We start from the raw sequence: 11,239 nt of genomic DNA on the forward strand, positions 1-11,239 counted from the left end.
CGCAAAGAGGCCGCTGACGGAGGAGCTAAGAAGAGAAAAAGGAGAGAGTGAGCGAGCAGAAGCCGCCGGACAAGAGTAATGTGGATGAACCTTTTAGTGGTTGGTGAGAGCTGGTGAAATAAAAAGGCTGAAATACAGACGCCGAGCTGGCTGACTTCTGCTGGACTAGTCAGTGATATCAGCTGCTGCTGGGGACCTGGATAATGATTGACTTACTGTGATAGTTTTTGATCATAAGTACTGTAATCGGAAACAAACACGCTCCAAACATATATACTTGCACCTAGCATGACATTCTTTACAGGACATCTAACATTATATTAATACACTACTGTCTAAAGCCTCATTCACACCGAGGATAGTAAGCACTGCGATCACCGAGCTGATCGCTGCCACTCTATCGATAATACCATTCCCACCTGGGCTGCCACAGATTGCACCCACAGGAAATCCGACACAGAATCAACGTAATACACTTCCGCCCCCTTTCAAAATAAAACACAATACACAGTTCATGTAGCTGTCACAACTCAACCAATGTACGCATGACCGGTGGCACCAGGGGAGCAGTCAATCGTCAAAGGGTCTCAACCTGAACGATGAGAGACTAATTGTTGAAGTGGAACAACACACGATAATTTATCACACAACAGATGCTTTTTATAATCTCCTCCACGTCGGAGAAGCAAAGTCAGCTGTTTGTTGTTGTTGTTTCCTTTATACACAGTTTATCGCGTGATCTTGCGTTGCATATGTGGGATTGACGCCGGGCAGGGACGGAGCAAAATCGCGGCTCAGCCGTTTCCACGCGCTTACGTCCCCGGTGTGAATCCCCCGTAATTGATACACAAAAAAAAGAAAAACACATAATTTGATCACAATAGGCTATTTAAGGTTATGTCAAGGCTCAGGTGGCATAAATGAGAGCACGCTTGACCTCGACATGACCCTGAGAAGATGTGAACATTTGGGCTGGTGTCTAACGAGGATCAGTCCTTGTAGACGCGTGAGCTCGACTTAAAACTAACAGACGTGTATTATGATCCACTAGCTTTAATACAAAAGAGCAACCGAGAGGACGGGGTTGAGGATGACATCCGCAAAGGTCCGTGGAGGTAGCTCTTCATTCATGGTTGGGAAGGACACCAGTGGAGCGAATGATCACGGAGAACCTGAACCCCCGAGGACACAAAGCCACAGTGTTTCTGGTGGATTAGCTTCACTGGCACAGGTGAGACATTGACTTTAACCAGTTTGATTAAAGGTGATTCGTCCTGTGCACAGCAGTGTTATCTCTGTCGTTACGGACACGCGGGCCCAATGAGAGTACAGGGAATAATCTGTTAACACACGTCAATGTGCCGATAAAACAGATCACAATCATTTTCAGCGTACTCTTCCTTTGTGTGTATGTCGGATTTCACAAAGCAATTAGTTGCCCACATTTGTGTGTGTGTGTGTGTGTGTGTGTGTGTGTGTGGTGTGTGTGTGTGTCTAAAACAGCAGGTGTTAACGTGTGCAGATATTTCTCGAGCTTTGGCTCCGGATAGGCCGAGGTCTGCAGTTGGATTGGAAATGGCGTTATCCGTTATATAATAATTACAACGATGGTTTGATCCAAGAGGACTGTTTGGACTGTCCAGCCGTTCCTGTGATATGCCTGAATTCATGTTTGTGTAACCAAAATCCCATGCAGATCTACTGACCATGCTTGTCCGTTGTTTTTCTGCTTTCTTTTTTTTTTTTATAGTAGAAATGTAATGATGCAGCGCTTTAGGTCTTAAAATAACCTCAAGGATGCACGGAGTTACCTTGTTTAGGAGTGCAGGGGTGCCGTAAATAGCTGCTGCTCCCATCTTTCAGTGCAAACCAAATACCGACTGCACTTTAACGCTGGAATAAGAATCTTCAATCACAGCCGGCTCTCGCGGCAGATTTAAAACTTTAAAGTTCGCTGCACACAGTAAAGAACTCTGTCGCACCTGTAACCACGCCCGGCGGTGATTGTCACGGGTTACTAACACACCCAGCAGTACAGTTCTACACACCGCAGCAGGTGAGTAGAAGTTAGACCTCGACAGGTGAATATAACTGTATGAATCAGCTCAGTTTTAACCGTATCGGCGATTCAGGTTATGTTGTTACTTCTACTACGAGCTGCCATTTATACTGATGTAAAAGTAATTGTTCGGTGTCCCACAACTATTAGAGCCAAACCCCTGCTGGATTTTGGGACTGATTCCAAGCCGATATCCTTCATGCATTTAAATAAACATATATATTTTTTTAAATAATCCCTCAAAACTAGATACAAAACACTCGTCACAAAGCTGGATATTTCAGTTTAACTCTAAACTTTGTTTCCATGACTCAGTGCACGGAAAACAGTTCCTGCGTTACGTCTTCTATCATTAAACATAACATCATACGATATCAGGCGATAAAAATCGGACTGCTGATACATTAGTCGGGCTCTAATAAAGATAATTTGTAAGGCATATAAAACCGTAATGAATTTAGCCCACTGTAGCAGATATATGTCTATTATCTGTGCAACATATACACACACAGGATCTAACGTTTTTTAATCTGACATGTAACAATGTGATTTTTGTTGAAGATAAGCAGTGTGTGAGGTTTGTGCAGCACATGCACATGTTGAGGCGATTCACTGAATGAGTTGTCCTCTGAGCCATGACAGATTTACATAAACACCCTGCCTGACGCATGGATGGAACATCAGTTTTCCAGCTGACAGGTGTCAAATAACATCTGCCCTGTGTGGCTCAATCAATCTTTTGTGGTTGCATTGTGTGTGTGTGTCATTCAAACTCACCCCCATCGTCCTCATCGAAGGAGTTCATGCAGGGAAGTAGATGGCGAGGCCTCGAAGGTGCCGACAGCTGATGCGGCTCTTGCGATCTTTCCCTGTACAGGCCCGGCGTCGGGCCCGGGTCGGCCGGCTTGGCCAAGCGCGGCTGGGCATTCTTCACGCGGAGTACGGCTCGCGGCGTCTTGGATAGCTGTCAGCTGCCCCCCACGGCCGATCCACCTCAGACAGAGTTGAGCGAGAACCCCCAAAAGGTGCTCACACAATAAGACGGTGCGGAAACTTAGTGGCGCAGAAGTTAACGTCAAAGAAAGATTTTGATGTTTGTCAGCCCATGGTGCAAATCTCCTCGTGAAGTAAGAGATCTCTCCGTTGGTTGCTCACCTTGTTGGGTGAAGTCCTCTGATAAATGAGATCTTTGTTTATGCTCTTATGATCTTCGCGGTTGCGTCTAGCAGGGTTGAATCTCTCTCCTTGTCATTGCTGCTCTGTTTTTGAATTCTTGCTTTGCTTCGGTTCTCAGGCTGGTGTACATCGTCCTGTTCGTCCCTTTTGGTCCTCAGATTGTCTGATGAACTTGTTGTTGACCAGTTGCAAGTCTTCACGCTGATAAAACCTGATCTTTACTCACTTTCTGAACTCTGCATGTCAGTCTAACATCCCTCCTGCTTGTGCATTCACAGATCGGACGGCTGGTTCTTCTTCTTCAGATCCCTGGTGAAGGAGAAGAGAGGAGAGACGCTGGTGGTGGTAGTAGAGGTGATGTTGACGCCCAGCTTAAAACGTGTTGCTCCCCGACTGAATCAAGGTTTTCCTTGCTGTTGCTCAGCGTTGTCATCCCCTCGTGCTCTGTCAGAGCATTTCACACCAAATAAAAAGACTCTTTAAAAATCAGCAGACGTGCAGCTGCAGGAGTGTTGCAAAAATGCTTCGTTTCCAAGAAGCCCATATCAGAGGGGAGAGACCCCCTAGTGGTGTGTGCGTAGAAAAAAGGGGAACTAGAGGAGGTGAAAGCGGGGGAGGAGGAGGGAGGGGGAAGAGAATTTGGGGGTGGGAAGGGAGGAAGGGGGTGGGGGAAAAGGAGGAAGAGAGATGGGAAAAATAAGAGGTAGAAAGGGGTGGCTAAAAAGGGGAGAGCCCGTGAAGTGGCTTAGAGTCCAGGTTACACTGTGTCAACAGAAAGGGTACATGGATCGGTATAGTTAAAACAGCTCTTTCTTAAAGGCCAGTATGCGTGCGGTTGATAGCGTGACTACGCACCGTGCGCATGATTGCGCTTTGGCCACACCAAACGTCACCCGCGGTGAGGCAAGCCGGGTTTTCCCCACTCTCCCATTGTCCCTCTCCGCCTCAATTCCTTTCCGCGCCCGCTTCCCCTTCTTCATTTTCCCTCCCCGGCTGATCCCGCCCCCCCTTCCTTTCTTGCTGCGCGTCGCCGTCTTACTCCTCACCCCACCCCGGTCCCCCCCCCCGTTCTCTCATTTCCCTTTGTCCGCTCCCCAAAGCTGCGGCTCTCCTGTTGTCTTCTTAGTAGTTACCTTCTTTCTTTTAGGCCCTATCCTTTTTTCTGAAGTCGATTAGTTTTCAGCTCGCCCTTCTTTTCCTTTTTTTTTCTCGATTCTGAGCTCCCAGGTCTCATTTTCCTTCCCGGCGTGCTTGTCCTCCTCCCATCGCTCATTCGCGTTATTGAAGACAAAGTATAAACAGCCTTTTCCCGCCTCTTAATCGCATCGTCTCTCGAATTCCGGCTACACACCCTCTTCCACACGCCGCCCACAGGGTTGAGATTATCAAGCAACAACCACACCCCAACCCTCCCACCCCTCTTTTCCCCTACCCCTCCCAGCTTATCACGTCCCTTCTCTCTACATACTGCATTTTTCTCCCTTGTTTATTTCGCTCACCCCCTTGCCCCTTTTCTTTCTCCTTAACAATCCTTCTTCCCGTGTCCTCTTCTTTTTACCCCGTGATATATTCCTCCTTTGTTTCTTAATAAAAAACTGCCCATACCTGTTTTCACCTCCCTGTGCTGGGGACGTGGTGTGCACGCGGACTGCCTCATGAGCGGTTGTGGAGAGGGTCAGTTAGAGCCTCTCCCCTTTGTCGATATTTCTTCGCACCCCCTGTCCGCCACCTTGTCTCATACCCCCTTATTTTCCCTACACAGTTCGCTCGTCTGCCGCGCTCCACCTGATGGTACTATGAGATCAGCTGACGGTCATTCGTCGGCTGCCAGCCTCTCCTTCCCGCCCTCCGCCTTGTCTTTATGTCCTTTCTTCTTCTCCTTTTCACTCCTTTCCCCCTCCTCTCCTACTCCTCCACCTCTCGCTTTTCCCTCCCCCTTCTCCTCCTTCCTTCTTCTTCTTATCCTCCCCCTCTGTCCTTCCCTCCTTTTTCCCCCCGTCCCCCCCTCGTTTTTTTCCTTTTTTTCCTTTTCCCCCCTCTTTCTCTTGTACTACCCTCCTCCTCCCCCCCCCTCCCTTCTTTTTTCCTTTTCCCTCCTTCCTCCCCTCCCTTTTTTCCCCCCTCTTTTTTCCCTTCTCCTTCTCCCTTCTTCCTTTCTCCCTTCCCTCCTCTCTTTTCTCTTTTCCCCTCCCCTCCCCCCTCCCTCCTTTCCCCCCCCCCCTCTTTCCCGTCCCCCCCCCCCTTTCCTTTTTTTTCCTTCCCTCCCTGCCTCCCTTTTTTCTCTTCTCTCTTTTCCTTCTCCCTTTCTTTCCCTTTTCTCCCTTTCCCCTTTCTCCTTTCTTCTCCTTCTACGCTTTTTCCCTTTTTTCTTTTGTTTTTCTTTTCTTTCTTCTTCCCTTGTCTCTCTTTTGTCTTTTTCTCTTTTCTTCCTCTTTTCCTCTTTTTTTTTTTTTCTTTCCCCTTTTCTCCCTTTTTTTTTCTTCTTTTCGTTTTTTTTTCTTTTTTTTTTTTTATTTTTTTTCCCTTCCCTTTTTTTTTTTTTTCCCCCCCCCCCCCTCTTTTTTCTTTTTTTTTTTTTTGTGATTAGATTCTGTGTATAACTTGTTTCCATTTTTCGAGCAAATCCTTTGGTCTTTTCTACATTTATATTCCCACCAGCTCGTTTGCAGTTTGTTGTTCTAAGCCAATATTACGTTTGGTGCGGATACGGAACCTTATTTTACAACGTGTTCTTTTCTGCTCTCTTCGTGATTAATTCACAATTCTCAGTTTTATTTTTTTTATTTTATTTTTCCGATCTTTTGTCTCAGTCTTTGCGGGGGAAGAGACAAGCCCTGCTGACTTTTTAATATTAAGCAAAATGACAAAATTTCATCATCTGTGACTGTGACAATACATTTATTTGTTTGTTGTTTCGAGTTGACGGTTTTTTATTCTTCTCACAATTTATGTCCATTATATAAAGCGCAGATAAGCCAAATCAATGTTTAGCTTAGCTTAGTCATTAATCTTATATCCTTGTTTTTCTTCTTAAAATGTTTTAAATCTCACTATTGTTTGACATTGCCACTTCTATTACTGTAAGAAATCACATTCAACAGTAGCATTGACAAGTACGTACTGTAAATTTCACATTAGTAATTAACTGTCAACTATCTCACCTGCACTTGCTGTGACCACGCTCACGGCTTTCACACACACACACACACACACACACACACACACACACACACACACACGTTGGAAGCACGTGACAGTGTGAATTCGCTTTAACGAGGATCCGGTCTCTCAGGAAATTAGATGAAAATATAGATATGCTGTCCAACACTTTGTAATTATGTGACGCACAAACACAACTACACTTTTCATATTTAATGTTGTGTTAGTGTTGGACCAGCGATGAAAAGGTGGATTTCAGGTCTGGGAGTGCAGACGCTGGAATGGGCATGGCCGGGCAAAGTGGGCAATGTAACCAACTCAGCACTTGGCAGAGGCGACGAGCGCAAAGAGGACGCTGACGGAGGAAGAGAAGAAGGAGAGAGTGAGCGAGCAAGAAGCCGCCGGACAAGAGTAAATGTGGGACTGACTTTTAGTGGTTGGTGAGAGCTTGGTGAAATAAAAGGCTGAAAGACAGACGCCGAGCTGGGCTGACTGCTGCTGGACTAGTCAGTGATATCAGCTGCTGCTGGGACCTGGTGGATGATTGGCTTACTGTTGATAGTTTTTGATCATAAGTAATGTAATCAGAAACAAAACAGCTCCAAACTATATATTACTTGCATCCTAGATGACATTCTTCACAGGACATTTAACATTATATTAATAACACTACTGTCTAAAGCCTCATCCACACCGGGGATGTAAGCACTGCGATCACCGGAGCTGATCGCTGCCACTCTGATCAATAATACCATTTCACCGGGCGCGCCGCAGAACGTCCCGCGTGAATTTCAACAGAGCAGATCGCACCAGACAGGAAATCCGACACAGAATCAACGTAATACATTTCCGCCCCCTGTCATGTAGCCTATCACAACTTCACACCAACGTTACGTCATGACCGGTGGCACCAGGTGAGCAGTCAGTCGATCAAAGAGTCTCAACATGAACGATGAGAGACTGATTGTTGAAGTGGAACAACACACAATGATTTATCACACAACAGATGCTTTTTAGAATCTCTTCCATGTCGGAGAAGCAAAGTCAGCTGTTTGTTGTTGTTGTTTCCTTTATACCCAGTTTACAGCAGGGTCTCGCGTACGTTCAGGATTATCGCGTGGATGATCTTGCGTGAATATGTGGGGATTGACGCCGGGCAGAGGATGGAGCAAAATCGCGGCTCAACCGTTTCCACGGCGCTTACGTCCCCGGTGTGAATCCCCAGTAATAGATACACAAAAAAAAAGAAAACACATAAGTTTGATCACAATAGCGCTATTCAAGGTTATGTCAAGAGCTCAGGGTGGCAAATAAATGAGAGCACGCTGACCTCGACAATGACCCTGAGAAGATGTGAACATTTGGGCTGGTCTCTAACGAAGATCAGTCCTCGTAGACGTGTGAGCTCGACTTAAAACTAACAGACGTGTATTATGATAACCACTACGCTTTATTACAAAAGAGCAACCGAGAGGACGGAGTTGAGGGATGACATCCAGCAAAGGTCCGTGGAGGTAGCTCTTCATTCATGGTTGGAAAGGACAACGCAGTGAGAGCGAATGATCACGGAGAACCTTAACCCCCGAGGACACAAAGTCCACAGTGTTTCTGGTGGATTAGCTTCACTGGCACAGGTGAGACATTGACTTTAACCAGTTTGATTAAAAGTGATGTTCGTCCTGTGCACAGCAGTGTTATCTCTGATCGTTACGGACACGCGGGCCCAATGAGAGTACAGGGCAAATAATCTGTTAACACACGTCAATGTGCCGATAAAACAGATCACAATCATTTTCAGCGTACTCTTCCTTTAGTGTGTATGTCGGATTTCACAAAAGCAATTAGTTGCCCACATTTGTGTGTGTGTGTGTGTGTGTGTGTGTGTGTGTGTGTGTGTCTAAAACAGCAGGTGTTAACAGTGTGCAGATATTTCTCGAGCTTTGGCTCCGGATAGGCCGAGGTACTGCAAGTATTGGATTGGAAATGGCTGTTATCCGTTATATAAATAATTACAACAGATGGTTTGATCCAAGGAGACTGTTTGGTCATGTCCCAGCTGCTCCGACAAGTTCCAACTGTGTGAAATAAATCCCATGAGATACTACTGACCATGCTGCTGCCGCTTGTTCTCTCATGCTTTTTCTTTTTTTTATATAATAGAAATGTTAATGATGCAGTGCTTTAGGTCTTAAAATAACCTCAAGGATGCACGAGTATACCTGTTAGGAGTGCAGGGGGCTAACATGAGCTGCTGCCTCCCATCTTATCAGTGCAAACCAAATACAGGCTGCGCTTTAACGCTGGAATAAGAATCTTCAATCACAGCCGGATTCAAAACTTTAAAGTTCGCTGCACCACGAGGTTTTAAAGTGAACTCTGTCGCACCTGTAACCACGCCCGGCGGTGATGTCACGGGGTACTAACACACCCAGCAGTACAGTTCTACATCACCGCAGCCAGGTGAGAAGTTAGACCTCGGCAGGTAAATTATAACTGTATGAATCAGTTTTAACCGTATCGGCGAGTTCAGGTTAACGTTGTTACTTCTACTACGAGCTTCCATTTATACTTGATGTAAAAGTAATGTGTTCGGTGTCCCACAACTATTAGAGCCAAACCCATGCTGGATTTTGGGACTGATTCCAAGCCGATATCCTTCATGCATTTAAATAAACATATTTTTTTGCAATGATCCCTCAAACTTAGATACAAAACACTCGTCACAAAGCTGGATATTTCAGTTTAACTCTAAACTTTGTTAATAATGACATCAGTGCACGGAAACAGTTCCTGTGTTACGTTGTCGTATCAACATATACGCTCATACCGATATCAGGCGATAAAATCGGATTGCTGATACATTAGTCGGGCTCTAATAAAGATAATTCGTAAGTGCAATATAAACTGTAATGAATTTAGCCCACTGTAAGCAGATACATGTCTATTATCTGTGCACAATATACACACACAGGATCTAACGTTTAATAATCTGACATGTAACAATGTGAATTTTTGTGAAGATAAGCAGTGTGTGAGGTTTGTGCAGCACATGCACATGTTGAGGCGATTCACTGAATGAGATTGTCCTCTGAGCCATGGCAGATTTACATAACACCCTGCCTGACGCATGGATGGAAACATCAGTTTTCCAGGTGACAGGTGTCAAATAACATCTGCCATGTGTGGCTCAATCAATCTTATTGTGGTTGCATGTGTGTGTGTGTGTCATTCAAACTCACCCCCATCGTCCTCATCGAAGGAGTTCATGCAGGGGAAGTAGATGGCGAGGGCCTCGAAGGATGCCGACAGGCTGATGCGGCTCTGCGATCTTTCCATGTACAGGCCCGGCGTCGGGCCCGGGTCGGCCGGCTTGGCCAAGCGCGGCTGGGCATTCTTCACGCGGAGTACGGCTCGCGGCGTCTTGGATAGCTGTCAGCTGCCCCCCACGGCAGATCCACCTCAGAAGAGTTGAACGAGAACCCCCAAAAGGTGCTCACACCAAATACAGACGGTGCGGAAACTTAGTGGCGGCAGAAGTTAACGTCAAAGAAAGATTTTGATGTTGTCAGCCCAGATGGTGCAAAATCATCCTCGTGAAGTAAGAGATCTCTCAGTTGGTTGCTCACTCTTGTTGAGGTGAAGTCCTCTGATAAATGAGATCTTTGTTTATGCTCTTTCTAACTCAACATCTATCTGCGGTGCTGCGTAGCAGGGTTGAATCTCTCTCCTTGTCATTGCTGCTCTAGTTTTTGAATTCTTGCTTTGCTTCGGTTCTCAGGCTGGTGTACATCGTCCTGTTCGTCCCTTTTGGTCCTCAGATTGTCTGATGAACTTGTTGTTGACCGGTTGCAAGTCTTCACGCTGATAAAACCTGATCTTTACTCACTTTATGAACTCTGCATGTCAGTCTAACATCCTCCTGCTTGTGCATTCACAGATCGGACGGCTGGTCTTCTTCTTCAGATCCCCGGTGAAGGATAGAAGATGGGAGGAGACGCTGGTGGTGGTAGAGGTGATGTTGACGCCCAGCTTGAAACGTGTTGCTCCCCGACTGAATCAAAGGTTTTCCTTGCTGTTGCTCAGCGTTGTCATCCCCTCGTGCTCTGTCAGAGCTTTCACGCCAAATAAACTGACTTTCAAAAATCCAGCAGACGTGCAGCTGCAGGAGATGTTGCAAAAAATGCTTCGTTTCCAAGCCCAGATCAGCTGGGAGAGCATCAGTTGCAGCAACAATTGCAGAGGAGGTGCAATCTGTTGCTTCTGCTTTGATGTGCAGCTAATGTTGTGGGGTAAATGTTCTTGATGTTGTGTTGCCGTCTTCCTCTCTCTTTCCACCGTCAGTCCTGTGGCGCTCCGTTGCCGTGCCGATGCTCCACTGACTGTCTGCTCCTGAGACGGGAAAGGACAGAGCGAGAGCGAGAGACGAGGAGAGAGGAAGAAAAAGAAAAAGAGAAAAGAGAGAGAGAGGCTGTGCTGTTTAACAGCTTGTGTCTGACTGGACTCATTCACTGACGAGCTGTATGGAGAGAGAGAGAGATGGAGGAGGGGGAACAGAGGGGATGGAGAGCAGACTGTTGCTGGCAGCCCGACCAATCGAAATGTGGATGAGGGAATATGGGCGTGACTTGGGGACAGCGGAGGCAATGCAGGGCAGGATAAGTTTACAATGTCTCTCTCTCCATCTCCCTCTCTCTCTCTCTCTCTCTCTCATTGTATCTTGCTCATTTTTTCAAGGCATAGATCATCAGAAAAACATGAATCAGAGTCCAAAGAGAGGCAGAATGATGTCTCTCTTTATTATTTTTCCATGCAGGATGTTTAACTGTGTGCATTTTGACAAGGTAA

At 46.2% G+C, this 11,239-nt stretch overlaps 1 protein-coding gene across 2 annotated transcripts in view; it reads right to left on the bottom strand.

Annotated features, from left to right (window-relative positions):
- Nucleotides 1–10,938, bottom strand: part of rims4 (regulating synaptic membrane exocytosis 4) — a 64,591-nt gene extending 53,653 nt beyond the window's left edge. Inside the window, exon 1 of one of the 2 annotated variants that reach the window (XM_019262660.2) lies at nucleotides 9,634–10,938. In XM_019262660.2, coding sequence (XP_019118205.1) covers nucleotides 9,634–9,730 — 97 coding nt within the window. In that variant the 5' untranslated portion in view covers nucleotides 9,731–10,938. Of the gene's footprint in view, nucleotides 1–2,836; nucleotides 2,888–9,633 lie in introns of those variants that run through there. The other variant, XM_027279528.1, reaches the window with a different exon arrangement.
- Between the last annotated feature and the right edge of the window lie 301 nt (nucleotides 10,939–11,239).

Source organism: Larimichthys crocea, chromosome VI (assembly GCF_000972845.2).
Source record: "Larimichthys crocea isolate SSNF chromosome VI, L_crocea_2.0, whole genome shotgun sequence".
NCBI classification, from domain to species: Eukaryota; Metazoa; Chordata; class Actinopteri; family Sciaenidae; genus Larimichthys; species Larimichthys crocea.